This window comes from Canis aureus, chromosome 32 (genome assembly GCF_053574225.1).
Source record: "Canis aureus isolate CA01 chromosome 32, VMU_Caureus_v.1.0, whole genome shotgun sequence".
NCBI lineage: Eukaryota > Metazoa > Chordata > Mammalia > Carnivora > Canidae > Canis > Canis aureus.
In genome coordinates, this window is record NC_135642.1 from 6,039,382 (window position 1) to 6,060,682 (window position 21,301).

Consider the following 21,301-nt stretch of genomic DNA (forward strand, 5'->3'; position numbering starts at 1 on the left):
GAAATATTCCCAAGAGCTCTGAAAGCACAGTGTATTTTGTGGCCTGACATACACTTAGACCTAGCACCCACCCAGCAAACCTAGGCTGAATCAATGAATTTCTAATGCTCTGAACACCCCTGAGACTGAGAAAACGGTGCTTCACACCCGTGGCAGCAGTGCTTTTGAAAATTCCTCAAATTTTAATTAGCCCCCACGAAACAGCAGCAGGGTGGCATAAATTTACCAGGGTCCAGAGGTTTGAAAAATAATATGTTTTCTGGAATGTGGTAGGCTCTCCATATACCTGTACAGCTGAGGATTAAAATAATTAATGCATATAACCACGTCTGGCACATATTATGAGCTTAAAAAGGTTAACTATTCTACTGTCTATACCAGGAGTTGTAAAAGTGTGGTTCCCAGACCCTTAGGGATCCCAGGTCCTTTAGGTGGTTTGTGAGGCCAAACATGTCTCCATAATAATCCTAAGTTGTTCTTTGCCTTTTTCACTGTGTCAACAGCTGGCCTGATGGTGTAGACACATGTGGGTGAAACTGGCGGTGCCTCAGAGTGAATTAGGTAGTAGAACAAAACACCAAGTGTACCACTGTATCCCCAAGGTGCCCAGTTTCACATAAGAATGTCCCACATGAAATATAAAAATAATTAATTTTATTAGTAATAAACTCTTGAGTATGCCTCTTTCTAATCTTATATGGGATAAAGAGGGAAGTATGCCTACAACACTTCTGCTGCAAATGGGAGGACAGAGGATTTTGTGAGAAATGCTGGCTGGAGTCGTGTGCTACACTGGCTGCTCATTTCATGGATGCTATTTTTAGTTAAAAGAACACAGACAAGCCAGGCTGCTTCATCAGACTTGGGTGAATGACAGACATGTTCTTATAAATGAAAGAAGCAAGCTCTTCACTTCAAGGAAAACAACGGATAGTATCTGTTGCCAATAATATAACTTGAGCTTTCAAGTGAAAAATTAGAATTTTAGAAAATGTTTATCGGCCACAGTGAGTTTGACAGCTTCCCAGTACTTAAAGACTTTCTGATTAAATTGTTGATGTTAACAAGTGCGATTTCTAAAATATTTTACAATGAAATATGTCAACATTTGGAAGTGCTGCATTAATTGGTGAGCCAACACTTTCCCAATGACCAAAGCCTTATGTTACGAGAACATTCAAGAAAGGGGAACACTGTTGTACTGTTGGTGGGAATGGGAACTGGTGCAGCCACTCTGGAAAACTGTGTGGAGGTTCCTCAAAGAGTTAAAAATAGAGCTACCCTACGACCCAGCAATTGCTGGGCACAGAGAGGGAGGCATGGCTGGGGATTTACCCTAAAGATACAGATGCAGTGAAACACTGGGACACCTGCACCCCAATGTTCATAGCAGCAATGTCCACAATAGCCAAACTGTGGAAGGAGCCTCGGTGTCCATCGACAGATGAATGGATAAAGAAGATGTGGTCTATACATACAATGGAATATTACTCAGCCATTAGAAATGACTATACCCACCATTTGGTTCGACGTGTATGGAACTGGAGGGTATTATGCTGAGTGAATGAAGTAAGTCAGTTGAAGGACAATCATCACATGGTTTCGCTCATATGGGGAATAAAATAGTGAAAGGGATTATAAGGGAAAGGAGGGGAACTGAGTGGGAAAAATCAGAGAGGCAGACAAACCATGAGAGACTCCTGACTCTGGGAAACAAACAAGGGTAGTGGCAGGGGAGGTGGGTGAGGGATTGGGGTAACTGGGTGATGGGCACTGAGGGGGGGACTTGACGGGATGAGCACTGGGTGTTATACTGTATGCTGGCAAATCAAACTCCAATAAAAAATTTTTAAAAAGACCCATTCAAATGGAAGACAGACCAATGAGTTTTTATATAACCAGGTACAAAAATTCCTTAATGTGGTTTCAGATGCTACCTGGCAATGAACTTTTGAAAACCTACTACTGGTTGAGTTTTGATATAGTATCAAAGAAGAAAAAGCATAATTACCTGAAGAGGTTATAAAAACACTCTCCCCCTTTCCAACTATGTATCTCTTTGAGACCAGTTTCCTTCCCATTTTTTAGAAGAACCCAGCTACTTTCTATTAAGTCAGGCATTTGAAATTCATAAAAATGCAAAACAATGTCACTCATCTCATTATTTTTGCTTTGTTTTGAAAAATTTAGTCACTTCTCACAGAAGTAGAAGTATATCATTCATATAACATAATGGGGTTTGTTATTTTTATATATATATTTTTAAGTTTCTTATTTATTTATGATAGGCAACAGTGAGAGAGAGAGAGGCAGAGACACAGGCAGAGGGAGAAGCAGGCTCCATGCACCGGGAGCCTGACGTGGGATTCGATCCCGGGTCTCCAGGATCGCGCCCTGGGCCAAAGGCAGGTGCCAAACCACTGCGCCACCCAGGGATCCCGGTTTGTTATTTTTTTTTTTTTAATTTTTTTTTTTTATTTATTTATGATAGTCACAGAGAGAGAGAGAGAGAGGCAGAGACACAGGCAGAGGGAGAAGCAGGCTCCATGCACAGGGAGCCCGATGTGGGATTCGATCCCGGGTCTCCAGGATCGCGCCCTGGGCCAAAGGCAGGCGCCAAACCGCTGCGCCACCCAGGGATCCCCCCGGTTTGTTATTTTTAAATGAATTCAATATTTTAAAAATTTCTCAGTTTTAAATTCTAATTCAGTAATATTGATATATTCCACATAAACTAAAGTTTTTGGAGGTCTTTGATTATTTTTAAGAGGGCAAAAGGGGTCTTGAGACCAAAAGGTCTGAGAAGCGCTGATTTATACAAAAGGGTATAAAGGCTGAGGTGATGGCCATGACCAGGAAGCAAAGCTTTCCCTCCCCCTAAGATGGAACCCTGTTCCATGGGGCTGTGTGATTCCAATCAGGTCGCGGACATCTGAACTTGGAAGGCTACAGCTTAGGAACCTGTCTGTGTGTGTTTCTGAATGGAAGGTAGACTAAAAGCGAGAGTGTAAGATGAGTAAGACATCTTACACTGAGAAATAAAATGAGGATTAAAGAAGCATTATTTTGAAAATGGATCCTGGCTGCCAGGAAGGACCCCAGCCACTGTTCCCTCATCACCCAGGGGGACTCCCTGCCACACTAGAGGGCTCTAGGTGCTTTCCTCTTTATATCAATTTGGGTACAAGCTCAGTCACCTTCAGAGCAAAGAGGGGGGCAGGTGGCTTTCACCCCTAGGCTGAATGGCTTTGTTGGGCCTGCTTGCAGCCAGTGAAATTGGGCACACAGAGAAGTGGGCACAGAGAGGGAGGCACTCAATTCTGTCCCACAGTAGCTGATCCTTCAGCAGTGATGCTATTAATGCTGGAAACCAGGGCTGTTGCCTACAGGAGGCTTTGTTTTGCAGTCACCATGTATCCAGGCCCCTGGACAAATGTCATTCATAAGTTCCTACTATCCTCATCTGAGTAGCTGAGTTAGCTCCAGTTCTGTCTACCCTGAACTGAGCTAACTAATTGAATGGTTAGCGCTGAGGTCAGTAGTCGTTGTGAAGCTATTTCAAGACACAATGATTATCTGTCGTAGCTTAGCTGGGGAAACGAAATACACACCCGTGAGGCATTTAATGAGAAAGCAAATGTAAGATAACTGGTAAAACCGTGCTATCCAAGACATTTAGGAAATAATTCACAAGAAGGTACAACTTCTCTAGTAATACAGAAATTCAAAAGAAATTAGAGAAATGATCAGATCTTCTAGCCTTACATATTTTCCCAGTGGGTCCTCCATCTAAAGCTCTCGATATTTCTTGAAGAGGTCCATATTGTACAGAGACGAAAGAAGCAGGGAAAAAGCAGCTGTCTCATGAAGTTAAGAGGGGCCCTCCTGGGGATGGATGAAATGGCCTGATGGGAAAGACACCTTTCTTTGTTTCTGGCTACTTGGAAGGCCATATTCTTTCAAGAGCTGATTCACACAGGCAGTCCCTGTAGTAGTAAATACTTTTACGTTTCTCTGGTATCACTGGTGGAATGCTGACAAATTTGGTAGGATTTTCAAACAGCAAAGGGAGTCAATTCTTGAGATACATTTGAACCTCTTTCATAACCATAGATTAAGAGCAGTTACAGCTAAATACTGATTTCAGTTCTGCTGCTTTTCTAAGTTCCTCTTTGGAAATGCTGCCCTTTAATGACCAAAAAGACACTTTACTGTGCATAAGAAACATGACTCTGGAGGGAGAAAGACTCCAGGAGAAAGGCAGGGTGGGGTGGAGAGGTTAACTCTATAGTTGGCTGTAATATATGGCCTTGTTTTACTCCCTGTGACCCCCCGCCCCACATACATGCACACGTGTCTCATAACCCCACTCATATCCCCCACCACACATGATAAACTTGTTTTCAGTCCTTGCCACAGTTCTAGGATTTCCATCCACTGATTTGCCTGTTTCAAGAAGATCCTGTCAAGTGCACTAGATGGTGTAGCTTGTGAGGTTTTTAAAAAGCTGTAGTGTTGGTTTGTGTTTTTTTAAGATTTTATTTATTTATTCATGAGAGACACACAGAGAGAGGCAGAGACACAGGCAGAGGGAGAAGCAGGCTCTCTGTAGGGAGCCTGATGTGGGACTCCATCCCAAGACCCCAGGGTCACGCCCTGAGTCGAAAGTAGACACTCAATAACTGAGCCACCCAAGGCACCCACACTATAGTGTGTTGTTTCAAAAAGCAAAAAGATGTGTGATCAAGCATTTGTTTTCTGATGAAAAAGGAATCAAAGAACACAATGTCTTAGTGAAGCCAGTCACGTACACGTGGTTCCCTTGATAATTACAAATGGCTTCATTTAAGAAATTATTATTAACGTTTGAACTTGCTGCACTTTTGCAATTAGTGTAATTAGGGATAGTCACATTTAGGCAATATATCAAACGCATGATCTAGAAACTGCGTTTTAAGTAATTGTTTAGGCTAACTCAGAAAGAAAGTATTTTTAAGGTACTGTCTTGTGTAAGGAAACATGATCCCTGAAAGCTACTGTAAAAGAAAAATAGCTACTTCACTACTTGATTTCTGGAGTAGCCAGACATCACAGATGAGAAGAGAGCGCTAGAAGTGTCCTTACAGTTAGCCTTAGTACATGGGTTTGTGGGCTCAGGTATTGTTCATTATTGAGTTATTTACTTCCTTCCACTTGTCATTTTGTAACCTGCTACTGATCCTCAGACCCCAAGCCTACGTTCTGTGACTCTTACAAGAAAGTTCTCCAAAGTGACCCCCTATACTTGGTAAAACTCTTTTCCAAACGGTCAAATTACCAGCTTTGCAATGGTGACCGAAATAAGAAAAAAGCCATCTCTTCTCATGGTGCGGGTTTACAGTTTTAGGCTGCTGGGGTCTGGAAAGAATTTTTCCTTTTCATCCCTACATTTAGATTACAGTCCAAGTGGCCATCGTGCACCAAATTACAAGTTAATACCAAAGAGCAAATGTTGGCCACTGGCAAACCAAGTCCCCGAAGCTTACAGATTCCCAACCAATGCTGGTGTTAAAGTTCTGTGAGTGTGCTCCTGTATTTGGGTTAGTTTTGGAAGAAAAAGTCTTTCAATTACACTGACAAGCAGAGCAAACAAAACTGCACTGTACTTAGGTTAAACTTAGAAAGCAATTTATAATGCTCAGATTTACAATGGGAAAAGAAAAATAATTATGTGCATCTAAATTATGTACACTTATTTTTAAATTCTAGGTGATTAAAAAGTCAGCTTGTCGTAGGCTATCAATGCTCTGGAGGCATTAACAAATGGTTGATCATTTCCAAGTATAAATAATCGGTTGTTTTGACCTCTGCTTTCTTCCTCCCTGTGGTGGGCTGAATAATGACCCCCCTTCTCCTCCTCCCAATTTTTAGAACCTGTGAACATGTTACCTTATATAGCAAAAGGCACTCTGCCTTTATGATTAAATTAAGGATCTTGAGATGGGAAGATTATCCTGAATTATCCAGATGAGCTCAAGATAATCCTAAGGCTTCTTCTAAGAGGGAAGTAGGAAGGTCAGAGTCTGAGAAGGAGATGTGTTGACAGAAGCAGAGGTGGGACCGGTACCATTCCTGGAAGGAGCTACTAGTCACAGAATGCAGGAGGCCTTTGGAACCTGGCAAATGCAAGAAACGGGTTCTCCCCTAGAGCCTCCAGAAGGAAGGCAAGACTACTAAACCCGTTTTAGACTTGTGACCTCCAGAGCTGGGGGATAATCGATTTGTATTGTTTGAAGGCACTAAGTTTATGGTAATTTGTTGCAGCATCGACAGAAAACTAATATGCTATCACAGGTAGAAGAGCCCCAGTTTAGGATACTCGAGGCTGAGGGTGAAACTGGAGAGGCCCTGCTAGCAAGCTGCTATGGGAGAGTTCACAGATCCTCCAAGACGTCCAGTTCTAAGTTTTTGTTGAGGCAACTGGAGTGACAGGGCTGCTGACACTCTGATGTCTGGTAGGATCTGGCCCAGAGCTCGTGTCAAAACCAGAACAATATTAAATGCGGGAAGCACCAAATGCACAACTGCTGTGGCCCCTTGGATAGTGTACCCAGAGTGCAGAGAGCCTGTTTGCTAGTTCCCATAACACAGCTTTTTGGCCTGTACTTCCCTCTGGACATAGAGAGCTAGAACTGCTGGCATTTTAACAGTAACCATCGAGTAATAGGAGCTAAAGATGATAGCCATCAGGGCATGAGGAACATTCCTAACTGCATATCAAGAATCCATTGGCTTTAAAAAAAAAAATCCATTGGCTGTTTCTTCCTTCCTAACAGAACTGATTTTGTATCGATATCTGCCTGTGTCTTATGGCCCATGAAAACCGACCCAACCCCACTTCGCAGGTCGGCTCTGCTGATATAAGTCAACCAGCACAGTTTATTTTCTAGGTCATCTTCAACAATTCACGAGTTGGCCTATGACCAAGTTCTTCAATCAAAGGTGATCTCAGGATCCTTGTCTTGAATACCAGGGCAGGAGAACTTTTCCCTTGGAAACTGTAGCATGTAGATGTGAGGCCTAGAACTGCAGCCACCATCCTGCCATCAGCCTGAAGGCAAAGCTAGAATGTGGAAGACTGGGGAGACTGAGCACAGCTGTGGGATCAGCTCAACCCAGTGGCTGGCTCCATCTCTAATGCCAGGTATGCCCGTCAGTGAAGTCTTTTATTGGCTCACTCTATCTGAGTTGGATTTTCTGTTCTTTTTTTCTGAAAGCATCTGAAATGATAAAGGTGGAGATAAAGTTCTTCTGACCTATACTTTGTATATTCATTTTAGAAGCTGGAAGGTATACAAACTTCTAGGTACTGGAATATTAAACTGAGCACTATTTTATTGAATCCTTAGACTCCCTGCCCCCATGGGTAGGAATATCATTATCCCCTTTTATAGATCAGGAAACTGAAACATGTGGAGGTTAAGAAACTGGCCTAACATCATAATTAGTAAATGGTAGAGTTGGGACTCAAACCTTATCTGCTGGAATCTAAACTCATCTACTTTTCCAGCTGAGACTTGCTTACTTTCTTCCACTTCACAAAATCCTGAAAAAGTTATCCTTATTAATGCTTTAAATTTATATTATCCTGTGTGGATGCTGTCTTAAACAATAAAGCAGATTCAGAAATAAACCCTGAAAATCACGAAGCTTTGGCTCTTTTTTCCAAAAAGAGCTTTGGCTCTTTTTTTCCTGGCCCTGAGCTAGGAAAATAATTCTACATTTCCAGAGTCTTGATTTTTTTCCACTAATAAAATCAAGTTAGCAAAATAAAATTCATGTTGAAGGAGATGAACATAAGGACAATGGGGTGACAAGAGTGCTGACTGCTTTGTTTGTTGTGTGACCTTGGCCAAGTTGCTTTCCCTCTCCGGGTCTCTATCATCTTCTACCAAGATGCGATGGCCTAACACTCTAGAATTCCGTATCTACCCGACCTGTGGAGCTCTGGAAAGGGTTGTACCAATTTATTCAGTTAGCAAATGAACATCTATGCTTCACCAGGTTAAAGTAGTGAGCTCCATGAATTCCCCCCCCCACCTTGTAATGCCCACTAGCCTTATCCACCCAGATTGCTACTACCCAGGTTGCTTTTACTAATAGTAAAACTGGAGATCAAAGAAAATCTTGAAAAATCAGATTTTTGAAACAAAATCTTAAAATCTAGTGGTCGCTGACCACAGTGAGGGACCACTGTCAAGATATCACCCTGCGCCACTCAACATTCACGTGGGAGAGATGGGCAGGGGTGACTTGATGGCTTTTTTGATGACTGTCCTGATTGCTGACAGATAAGGGACCCTTCCCCTGTTGGGGTCAGATGGCACAATAGCTGCTTCTTGATTTGGTGGTGAGAGTTAACAGGAAGGTCTTCCACTCTCTGCACCGGGTCTTTGAGCATCCTCTGGGCCAACAGTATGGTGGGCTCCACCAAGTGGCCATGATGCCTGCTCTTGATCAGTGGAGGTCAGGGAGGAAGGTAAACCCACTGACTCAGGAGATTTGGAAAGTTCCTCAGGCTAATTTCTTTTTGCTTTCCTGGTGCCATGCCGCAGGGTGCAGGAGGCACCACTTGTTCTTCCTTTTAGAGGAACGAGGATGTCACTGGGGTCCTGAAGGCCCAGATCACCAGGCTCTCTGGAGCACTGCTCTTGAGGCTGCTGTTTACCGCTGTCCTAGGGCCCCATGGGGGGCGGGGGGGCCGTGGTACAGGCCCGTCCTGCGCTCCCGGGACCACCGCCGCGCCCCGCGCCTACTGTCCCAGCTCCACAGTTGGCTTTGGACGCGTACCCTGGTGCCCCTCCAGGCCCTCCTCCTGCCCACCGCGACTGCGGCGGCCGCTGTGCGCCAGGAGCTGCCCGCGTCCGCCCCGCGCACACGGCGCCGCGGGGTAAGGAGGGCCCGGCCCAGCCCGCTGCCGCCCGGGCCGGTGCCTCGTCGGGGCAGGCGCTCCGCAGCCGCCGGAGCCCGGGAGCCCGCAGGGCGCCGCCGCCAGCCGCCTCCGCGCCAGCCGCAGCGGGTCTCCGGGAAGGCGGGGCCGGGGCCGGGGCCGGGGCCGGGCCGGGGCGGGGCCAACGCGCATCTCCGCCCTGACGTCCCCCGAGGCGGCGTCCCCGCCGAGCCCCCGCGCCCCGCCCGCGCCCCGCCGCTCGAGGCAGGGAGGGCCGAGGGGGCACACGTGGGCCGGGCTTCATCCAGCTGGGAAGGGACTTCGTTTGGGCCCCTACGTGTGCCCCAGGTGCGCCCGCCCTACGAGAACACAGCGGACACAAGCGAACCAGGCCTGCATGCGGGCGGTGTCTGCCCCTCCCACCGGCCCCCACCCCAGGCCCTGGCCTCTGGGCGCCCTGAGGGAACCTGGCCCCGCCTGCGGAACACGACCCTGGGCTGGGCCTCCTCCCAGCTTCCTACGGAACCGCATCCAAACCATTTTGCTGCTTTCTCGGCTGCTGGCGGCAAAGTGGGACCCTGGCTGGCGCTGGGCCTAGTCGCCGGCAGGGAGGACAGAATCAGAGGAAGTGACCTTAAGCACCTGGCACAGTGCGTGGTGCGCAGTTCACCTCTAGGCCAGTAATCCACACCTCCCTATTCGAAGGCCAGCTCATGAACAACCTTAATCGCACCTGCACCTTGAATTTTCCTTTGCCACTTAACCTATTCATAGTCTCCAGGGATTAGGACGTGCACACCCTTGGGGCCACGATCCTGCCTCTACCCCAGACTTATTTGAGGCCTTGGAAGTGCTCATCTGGAGTGTTGCAGTGACATCCCAGTGGGCCTCCACATCCCCACTCTTGCATGGCAATCCTCTGGATTGCTGTCTGGCTAAGGCAGATCTGACTGGTGCCTTATACAGTGCCTGAGATACATCAGGTGATTAGCAAACATTCTAAAAGCCAAAAAAACTGCATACTCTGTGCCAGGCACACTTAGAAGCACTTCAAATTTTTAACTAATTTAATCCTCATGTCAACCAAGTGAGGTATTAGCGCTATGCCTGTTTTACAGATGAGAAAACTGCGGTACAGAGAAGTTGTCACATGCTCAATCTCACAGATAATAGGTGGCAGAGAAAGAATTTAAGACCAAGTGGCCTAAGTCTAGAGCCCTATGCTCATAACTACCTCACTAGTATTGAGTGAATGAATGATTCAGTCCTCAAGAACCTTTCACAGCCACTGGCTGGCAGGCGGGTGAGCCAAGATACTATATAACTAATAGGGATGGTGACTAGACTCAGGAGGACAAAGGTCTGACTGCTTATGCCACTACTATGTGACCCTATAAAGTTAATCTGTCTTTACTTCAGTTTCTTCAACTATAAAAGAGGAATAAAATCAAGTACTTTATGTACTGCATATTGCGAGGATTACCTGAGGTAATACAGAAGTGCTCAGGACCCACAGGGTACCAGGTAAATGTTAACCCCTCCCACCCTGCAACTGTAAGGCCAAGTAGTATAAAATACATGGTGGCAACTGGCATGTCCCTCTAAGACTGAATATATTTAATGACTGGATTTCCAAGCCACTCTATCCTACCACGACCCTACCCCTCGATTCTTCCCCAACCCATGTCATCTGGTTGCCACTCCTGGCATATGACCTAAACTTTTCTGATTGGGGGTGCTTTGTCAAAGCAGCTCTTCTCATCAAAAATGTCTTTCTCTTCTTATTTTACCTGCTTATCTACTTTCTTTATGGACACCTGCCCAACTCCTCATCTGGCTGCCTACTGTATTTTACCTGTACCTTTATTACAGCATATCCAAACTCATGATTATATTAGTTACCTGTTCATACCTGTTTCCTCCATTGTTTAGAAGATCCTCATTTTCTTCAGCTTTATGAGCCTCTCGAGACTAACCTACACTGGAGGTCGGAAAGATTTGTGGCAATGAGTTAGATATGGAAGCAGGGAAGATATGGTCCAAGCACAAAGACCTAGCGAAGAAAACAGGGACACAGATACTCCATGTAAGGTCATACGTGCCCTTTAGAAATGCCATGAAATGGCAGGGGTAGAAAGACAGAGGAAGAGGTTGAAAGGAAGGCTTCGTGGAGGAGGTGTCTGTGCATGTGCATCATGGGGAGAGGCTGTTTGGAGAGAATCTGAAGAGGCTTACAAATATTGCCTGAGTGCCAGAGGTGGACCTACCACCAAGTTGCCTCATTTTGCGTGTAAGTATTTGTGTTGGGCTCTAGACTTATTTCTCTGGTGACCAGTAGGCCTTTCCCCTCCTTAGCACTCAACAAGCTGCAGCATTTAGGTGGGAGAGATTTTTGGTGATGGGACAAGAGCAGACACAAGTGGCAGCTTTCTTTGCAGGGAGAGGATGATGGAAAAACCTCCGTGGGGAGAGTGTTCGCTGAGTGACAGGGGTCAGGAATGCACCAACTTTGATCTGTGAAGTGACAGGTGATCTTCATTTGGTTAATTTCAGAATTTAGCGGAAATAGCTGGTTCGTCTCTTCTGGGGGAATAACTTAGTGGCCACAGATTTACGTTCACAGAAACCGTGCTTTTTTTAAAAATTATTATTTTTTTTAGAAACCGTGCTTAAACTGCAGTGTATGAGAAGCCTTGGCTTAGAACTAACAGGCAATAGGCTTTCTTAGGAATTTTCTGGATCGGGATATGCCAAAGAAACGTGACGTAGTATGGCGGGCTGCTACTGCTGGATCTTCTTTACCTCTTCATTACCATACGATGTTTTGATAGGATTGTAACAGTTTTTGACAGTATGGCTTAGCGTTAGTTTAGGCAGATCCCAGTAACCCTGGGCCAGCTAACAGGATTCTCGTGAGGTTTGGGACACTGGTGGATTCCTTTTACCTAGAAAAGCTGACATTTTCCTGCAGATCATCTGGTCAACACCAACTGTCCCACCTACCCTGAAAACTCTGAGTGCAGATCTCTGGCTTGGTCGACTCTGGCAGGTTAGAACTTTGACTTCTGCTGCATTTAGATTTCCTACATGTAACAGTGAGTCACAGTTGTGAGCTACCTCACAGGTGGACTAAGACTGATTAAAAAGATGATGCTTTTAAAAAGCCATTCTGTGTGTAATAGCTAGGTCAGGGGCTTTCCTGGACAATGGAAAGAACATGGAACCAGAGTCAGAAAATGTGCAACAAGCCACAGCCTTAATCATCCTGGTTACCTTGGGCTAGTGACATTCAGTCACCCGGAAATTCTTCTGGAACCAGGCAGTGGTAGAAAGAATAAATTAGCAAGTATCCCTTAATTCTTCAGAGTCCTATTTTCATCAACTATATAGGAGAGGAGTGAAAAAAACCCACCAGTAGCAAACTGATGCATGTGAAGTATTTGGGGAGCTGTCAATTCAATATCCCATGTTATTATCTGCACTTTTAATATTTTACCTCACATAAGGGAAGAAAAATTAGATAAGTAATCACATGGACAAAGCTACTAATATTTTAAAATATTTTAGCCTTATATTGCAACTGGCTAAGTATTCAGAAACATGGCTTCCATCCCATTGGTTAAAAGCAATTTGGGGAGTATGGAGTGAAACCATTCCCAAGAGTTTCTCTTCATTTGTCAGCCCTGAGTGAGGGGCTTTATGTGTCTGAATCCATTTGCTGACAACCAGACATACTTTACCACCTTCATTTCTGTTTCTGGAAATCCAGATAGGACGCTAATAACACAAAGCTTGAACGTCTCATAATTCTCCTTCTGGGAGAGAAGCGGCATGAGGTGGAGACACAGAGTCTCATACTTAAGCGGCCTTGTTTGTACATTCTATCAGAACAGAACATGGTCTTTCTTCCTGAGGCCTGAAGTGGTAGTGCTGAAGACTGCAATCTTTGGAGCCTGGATGCCGTTCTTAGAGTTACAGAGACTTCACACAGCCAAGTGATTTCACCTGACTCCATTTACCTACCATGAAAGGGTCACCTTGTGGGACCGTAACATAACATATTATGTTAGGAAGAAGCATCCACTTTCAAAATAGACTCTCAGCAGGTAATACGGGTCAGCTCAGGCTATTTTTAGTTCTGCTTTGGCAATGACCACAAAGGGAATCTAAACTCACTTTTTTGCCCTCAGAATCCTGCTGGCATGTTCTCATCAAAGACCTACCCTTTCCGTGGTGATGGATAGCCTGATCAAGAGTTGCCAGTGCAACTGCTGCCACGTACCCACACCACCCTTTTCCAGAGACTTCATAACTTGTGCTGAGAAATCGTGAGGATTCTTTCCCTTCAGAGATATTCTGACAAAGATGGAAGGAAGGTCAATATAAAGGGCAGTAAGATGTATGAACCCCAAAGTAGTGTTTTCAGACAAACCAATCATAGCTTGACAGTCTATTGCTCTATTCTATGATTTGAAAGCATGTTCTAAAATGGATAGGAATAGGAAACAAGATAAAAGGCATCTGTGTTAAACCTCGGAAGTTCCTTCTTTAGACAAATGAAATATTTGCAAAATTTGGTACTAAAGAGCCTACTGATTATATATAATACCCACACACTTGTCTTGAAATGTTAATAGTTTGTAGGCAGTAAACTGCCCTACAGAACAAATTATGATATTTTTTAACAATGAGAGGAGTCATGTCTATTATAAGGCTTAGAGAAATGAATTTGGACAAGGTTTGGTGTTGTTGAAAAATTGAAGGTCTAAGTCCTCTAGGATGCTGTTATGAAAATCATAGCCAATCCCAAAAATGACCCTTCAAAACCCATGTCCTATTTCCTTTACTCCCCTGTGTCATCATTTTATTTTCTCACTGAGGCAATTTGAAACGCTAAGGAACCACAAGCAGAGGTGACAGAAATGACAATGGCTAAAGGAAGAAGACAATGGAAATCTTAAAGAACAGAAATATGTTTATAGGCATTTTTAGCAAGACGGACAAGAGCAGACCCAAGGTAATAGATCCCTCAGGTTTCAGAAGACTCTGAAAGTAGGTTCCTTAAATCAGAGAAGCATAGCCCCAAATACACAACCACTACCATCAATTCTGAAAGAACACCCAGATGCCTCCTTGGAAGCTTAGAGAGTCCATTTCCAAGTATCTGTCAAAGAGCCAGTTCCCTTCATCAGGTCATAGAAGAGCACTGTGATTGAAAGGCATGGCCACTTACTAGGGTATCTCTCCTCCTCTTCTATCGGCTGTTTCTTCTCAGGCTTGGGAGGGCCTTTGATTTTATACACCAAGGCACGGAGTTTCCCAGTCCAGGAGGTGTCCTCCTCCTCTTCTTCCTCCTCCTCCAGTGGAACTCCTAGCAAGTCACAGAACAGAGCAAAAACCTCAAACAGTACATGACACCACCATATGATTGAAAGAACATAAAGTCTATGCTTCCCACCCTTCTGGAACCTTCTAAAGATACTACAGGCAGCTCCCCATAATTATATATCTACTAGTTTTGTTTTTTTTTTTTAAAGATGATTTCTAGTATGCAAGGACATGGAGTAATTTCAAACTCCACACTTAACTTTTTCTAACCCATGTCTCAAAAGGGCTCTAGAGTACCTAGGAAGAAAGACTTAATATTGAATCATTTCAAGTGAAAAGACCATCTATTATTTATATATTAGTCAATCCATCCTTGCACAAGCAACACAAATGCTGAGAACCATTTAAAATCAGCAGCTATCCATCAGAGTAAGGACTGCTGGCTTAGAATTCTTCAGGGCATAAGTTACTAGATTTATATCACTGTACAATCTATGAAGCAAAGGGGATCAGAATCTTGGTTCAGCTGGGAGCAGAGTCCACCTGTCTAAGCAAAGTGGGTGAGGTTTACAGAAGCATTTGTTATTTTCCTTCTATAGAAAACTCGTTCACTTTCTTCTATCTCACAAAATTTCTTTTTGGAGGAAGTTTCTTTTTTTATTTTTATTTATTTTTATCTTTTTTTCGGAGAAAGTTTCCATTATATGATTACACTAGAATTATTTCCTACAGCTTCTCTGATCCAAGTAGTTTGGGCAGAAATCATTTCTTGAGCAATTAGTGTTGTACAGTTAACCCTTGAACGATGCAAAGGTTGGGGTGCTACCCACTTGCACAGTGGAAAATTCACATATAACCCTGACCCTCCAAAACTTAACTATAAATATCATGCTCTTGATGGGAAGCCTTACTGGTGACAATTAATAGTCAACTAATACATATTTTTAAATGTCATATGTATTCATTGGGCTTTCTGCTCAGTGGGGCGTCTGCTGCTCCCTTTCCTTCTGCCCCTCCCCACCCCTGCTCATGGTTTCTCTCTCTCCCTCTCTCTAGCTCTCAAATAAGTAAAATCTTTTAAAAAATTATATGTATTTTATATGTACAGTATTCTTATAATCAAGCAAGCTGGAGAAAAGAAAATGTTATTAAGGAAATCATAAGGAGGAGAAAAAAAAATGTATGGTGCTATACTCTATCTATGGAAACAGAATTCCACATCCTAAGTGGACCCCTGTAGCTCAAACCCATGTTGTTCAAAGGTCAACTGCACTTTTAAATAGAAAACTTTCTTCCCAACCCCCACTAGCTGCTAATGAGGGAATCAGGAACAGACTTGTCTTTGATAAAGCTCTCATCACAGAAGCTCACCACAGTGAATGAGAAGGTCCTCATGGAAGTCATATAGCTCCTCCCGGATCTCCTCTGGGCAGGGGCAATTCTCTCCCAGTTGAAAGTTAAGAAGCATGTTGATCTTTGAGGGACAAAGAAGAATAGGTAGTTGGTTCTCAGTGTTGGTGAAAAGAACTCCGATCCGGCATGCCTGGATGGCTCCGTTGGTTGTGTCTGCCTTCAGATCAGGGGTCTGGGATCGAAACCCTAGTTGGGCTCCCTGCTCAGTGGGGAGCCTGCTTGTCCCTCTCCCTCTGCCCCTCCCCTCTACCCCTTCCTCTGGCTCATGCAGTCTATGTCTCTCTCTCAAATAAATAAAGTCTTAAAAAAAAAACTCAGATCCTGCTTAGACACTTAACATTCTTTGCAAATTTTATTCAACTCAAATTCTTTTATAAAGGCCAACATTTGGGACGCCTGGGTGGCTCAGTGGTTGAGTGTCTGCCTTTGGCTTGGGGCGTGATCCCGGGGTCTTGGGATTGAGCCCTGCATCGGGCTTCTCCTTCTGCCTGTGTCTCGGCCTCTCTCTTGTCTCTCAAGAGTAAATAAAATCTTTAAAAAAAAAAAAAAAGATGGCCAACATTTAAAAGCAGCTTTCCTCCTTTTTCTGATTATAATGGTAATTTATTAATTGTACAAAATTTGGAAATACCCAAAGAAAATTTACTTTGATCCCACCACACAAAGATAACCATATTTATCTAATATAATATCTCCCTGTCTTTATGTATGCAGATGGAGAGCATACTCTAAACATTTCTGTTTTTCCACTTAACAATTTATCTTGAGCATTTTCTTATTTTACTGGTTTTTAATAGGTACACTGCATTTCATCATACGGATGAATAGCAACTAATGAAAAAGTGGATGTAAAATTAATGATCTGTTAAGATATATTCCAATTGTTTCCATTTTTTGTCCTTATAAAGTTTGTTTGAATTTCCTTTTGCATAATTTTTTTTCACATCTCTTATCATTTTTTAAGGATAAACTCCTAGAACAGAAATGACTAGATCAAAAGGTTTGCACATTTTAATGGCTTTTGAAATGACTTGCCAAATCACTGTAAGCTCCAGAAAGCTTACAACAATCTGCATTACCAACTTTATACAAGAGTGTGTATTACTTTGCCATCTCCATTACAGTAATGAAAGTTAACACATTTTCAAATATTTTCCAATTTAATGGATGAAAAATGTCATATCCCTGTTGCTTTAATTTGCATTTAATTGGTGAGGTTCAATTTTGTTTTTCCACACTTAAGGGCCATTTTTCTTTCTTATCTTTCTTTCTTTCTTTATTTATTTATTTATTTATTATTTTAGGAAGGCTCCACGCCCAATATGGAGCCCAACATGGAGCTTGAAGTCACAACTGTGAAATCATGACCTGTGCTGAGATCAAGAGTGAGACACTTGACACTTAACCAACAGAGCCACCCAGGCAATCTTATTTTATAAATTTCCTATTCATGTTCTTCCTCCATTTTTCTGTTGAGTAATTTTCTTCTTAAAAATTCATAGGTATTTTGCACATCCTTAGACTATTCACTCTTCGTAGCATATACTCCAAATATATTTCCTGGATTTTAGTGAACTTTTAACTTTATTTACAGGATTTTTTAAATTGACATATAGGTTTTAACATGTAGTTAAACCATCTTAGGGATTCCTAACTGTTTTATGCCTTGGATGACTCTGACAGTCTATTGAAACACCTTGATTACTTCTCAGATTTGTATTTTGAATATGTATCATAAAATACAGCATATTACTTAGAGAAACAATTATACTGAAATCTAGTTATCAAGACCATAAAAAAGAAACCTGTGACACAGTAACAAATGTACTTGCTTATTAACTCATTAGAGAAAAAGATCTATTAGCAGGTCTCATATCCACTGTCATCTGGAAGTAGTGATGAATGCAAATTGATATTTCAATGTAGGACAACCACTATATTGGTTTTTCAACCGATATTAAAAAAAAAAAAAAAACAAACAGGCAATTTCTGTTGCTGGAAAAGTCAGGTATTTGCTTTGCTGCCTAAATCAATAATTAAAGAAATGCTATCAGAGATCAATGACAAGTTGGTACAAATGAAGTCATTCACTTCCTGCTCAGATTCAGGGATGTCTCAATTCTTCCCAAAGACCCACAACCCCACGTCAGAGACTATCTAGAGAGATTAACACGATAGCTAGATGTGATGTTGTCCATTTTGCTGCCTCACGTAGGGTAACCCAAACACTAGGCAAAGGCGTTTCCTCCTTTTGTTTAGGACTTCTAGGTTAAAAACTTTACAATCTCTTTTCTTTGCCACAAAAAACAATATTTAATGTTATTAGGAAGATCCTTATTCCTTCTTTAAAGCTTCTACCACAAACAGTTTTTTGGCAGTAGGGAGAAGTATGGTTGTTAATAAAATAATATTCATAAAACAGTTGAGAGAAGTACTTTTTGTGGTTGTTAAAATATGGTAACTATATCAACATATATTGATAGGTTGTTTATTAAATTAAAACGAGATCTGAGGATCTAACTTCAGGGTCAGAAAATTAATTTCTCTGCTGAAAGATCTTTCCTTGGAACACTTAGGAAGCAGTGACCCGCCAGCCTGTAGGGCAGAAAACCAAACGGGGAGTGAGCTGAATTTTCTGCTGCACAGGGCATACCCATTAATGAGGACCTTTTTAAAGTCAAAGGTTTACTGACTATGCCTGGCTGATTTGCCAACAACCACTGGACTGATCTTAATTTTGCCTACTTTTGTACTTGGTAACATCTCCCAAGTATATGTCTTTTTCATCTCTCTATGCTACATAGATATAGGCTGAAAACCTTTATTTTTTTTCCTCAAAGATTACAGAAGGATGAGAGAATCATATTACTATTTTGAAATTCTAATTCTTACCAATCCAATCTTCCAAGTGATTTTGCACTGGATCTCCTGAAGTTGATCTAAATTCTCCTTTGTTGACATTCAATTCTGAATTATTTAGAAAGCTCGACTGGTAGGTTTCTTCTAGAAATGAATACTGAGAGGGTTGGTGGGTGGGACAGCTGAATTTGATAGCAATGAGTGTCCCTTCTTTCATTTCATTCCTAGACCAGCAGTATCAATATCACCTAGAAACTTGCTAAAAATGTAAATTCTTGGGCCTCTCACTAGAGCTACTGAATTAGAAGCCCCAGAGCAGGGGAGTCAGAAATCTGTTTTATTAAGCCTTTCTGGTAATTCTGAGGTCTGCTCAAGAATCCCTGGTTTTACACAGTGAGTGAAGAATCTTTCAAATTACAGACGTCTGACACAAGTCTGAAATGATTGCCAACTGGGTTACTGGGAAGACTAAAGGAGGAAGTGATGGAAGGCCCTGGGGACAGCAGAAGAGAAGGCAAAAAGGTAGTGGGGAAAAAGAGAGGTGGGAGCCAGTGTGGCCCTTCCAGGAGCCAGGATTATAAACTGTGTCTGTGAGGACAGTGTTAGATGGACAATGCAGTCCTAGCTGGGGGGTTAAGCAGATACTTTGGGAGACATACATAAACTACCCACTGGAAGAAGTGAGTTGCTGGCAAAAGGTCAAAGAACATGGCAAGAGGCAAATGCAAATACCTCTAACGCTGAAGCTGATCATAGCACATACAGAATGTTTACTATATGTCAGGTATCCTGCTGAGCAACCTAAATGCATTATCTCATGGGATCCTCACAAGAAGGGAGACAAGGAGATGAAGACATCCTCATGCTGCAGCTGGAAACACTGAGACGCAGAAAGGCAGTTGCCCAAGACCACATAGCAAGTGATGGGGGAGCCAGAGCAGGAGCCAGGCACCACATCAGTCTCCTATCCTGTTATTCACAAAAATGAGTCAGCATTTGCCCAACGAAATGGGAAATGTTCACACCTGTTGCCAGTCTAAAAGCAGCCTGACATTTGTAAACCTTGCAGAGAAATTCAGGCTCACTGCACTTCCCTCATCTTGGTGCGAATTACCTCCTCCCTTGACTTGAAAGGGTTTTCGCATTTTGCCTCCAGCAAAGAGATGATAAGCTTTGCCTACTCTTTTCAAGGCCAGGATCATTCAAGTGAATTTTTTAAAAGCCAAAATATGCAGTTCATTTTTACGCCAATATAAATATCTACGTTCTACAAAACAGCTTAGGAAAGTAATTGGACCAAGTTGTATCATTAATATCAAATGGTGGTAATTATACTGATAACAATTTTTGGATAGGCTGCTTATTAAATATAGATAAGATCCAAAGATCTGGTTTCAGATGCTGAAAACGTATTTCTTCACTGAAAGCTCTTCTGTTTTGAATATTTAGGGAGCTGGTGCCACACAGCCCACAGAATATACGTGAACAGCTGAGCAGTAGGGCAAACACAAACTACTCCTGCTCTCATCTGCAAGTCACTCACCAGGATTCTCAGTCTTCTCCAAGTGGCCTTCCCATCTAGGCAAGGCTGACTGCAGGGTGGGGTTCTGCAAGGAATGACAAGACCTCACAGAAGGGACTTCACTTGCCCAGGCCTGTTCTCCTAGCTTCTGGGGGCTGGGCAGCTTTATGAGGGTCTTGATCCTGGGGCAAGGAGTGTAGAACACTCAGATGAGAGAGACTGTTCATCTATTCTCAGAAATTGGGAAATGTTGACCGTGCTCTGTGGATCTCTGTTAGAAAGTAGTGAGCTCTGCAAAGACTGGACAGACATTCTTCTAATGGTAGCTCCTCGTTGGTGTGAACGCTGGATCCTGACAGTGAGTTGGTCTCTGGCTCAGTGATAGGGAACAGGTAAAAGTGAGGAAGGGAGGGGAGGAAGCAATGCCCATGTGAACTTTTGGATGGATTTTTATCCCCATCTAAGATAACTAGTAGATGCTCCTGTTGCCACTAGCATTAAGATTAGGCCTGTCTCCTGGCCTTGTGCTGGGTCATTTAATCACCCACAGCTCTCACAGCCCCTGCAGGCATATGGAGGTTGCATGTGCCCTGCTCTGTGAGGTTCAGGTTCTTCCAGAGGAATGGCAAGGAGGCTCAAGAAGAGCTTCTTACCTGCTCCTGTGGAGGTGAGCGGAACTCCCTGGTCTTCCGGGCAGTCAGGGCTGCAGACATGTTCAAGGCCTGCATGAGCTCACTGTAGCGGAACTTCTGATTTGCCTGGAGTTTGGAGACGTAAATGTCGCCGAACGCCACAATGGCTTCCACTCGATGCTGTAGCTCACAGTCGCAGAGGTAGCTGAGGAGCTCGCACATCTGCGACAGAAGCGTGTGTTTATGTTAATTTGACAATACTTTGTACACACTGGTGAAGCAGCTAGCATCCCCATTTTACAGAGGGTAGCACTGAGATTCAGGCATTCTAAGCGACTTGCCCAGTGTCCACAGTAACCATAGAGCCATTACTTGAATCCAAGTCTGCCTGAATCCAGACACCAACTCTTTATCTGCAGGTCAGGAGGACAACAGGAAAATGAGCTCCCCAAAGACAGACTAAACCTGCCTGTAGAGAGGGAGAGCAGAATTTCTAAGAGAGTTCTTCAATGGCTCTACCCTCCAGGTAGAAACCACAACTGAATTGCACAGGTGAGCTCTGGGTCCTTCCAGACATCTTCTGGCTCTGGATGAAGGGAACTAAAGGCTTCTGTTCCC

General features: G+C 43.3%; 1 protein-coding gene across 1 annotated transcript in view; it reads right to left on the reverse strand.

Annotated features, from left to right (window-relative positions):
* The window catches only part of RYR3 (ryanodine receptor 3), a 513,451-nt gene that overhangs the window by 148,341 nt on the left and 343,809 nt on the right, over window positions 1-21,301 (reverse strand). The window contains exons 36-38 of the mRNA XM_077880434.1: window positions 20,705-20,905; window positions 15,629-15,731; window positions 14,163-14,300 (exon numbers count right to left, since the gene is read on the reverse strand). Coding sequence (XP_077736560.1) covers window positions 14,163-14,300; window positions 15,629-15,731; window positions 20,705-20,905 — 442 coding nt within the window. The remainder of the gene's footprint in view (window positions 1-14,162; window positions 14,301-15,628; window positions 15,732-20,704; window positions 20,906-21,301) is intronic.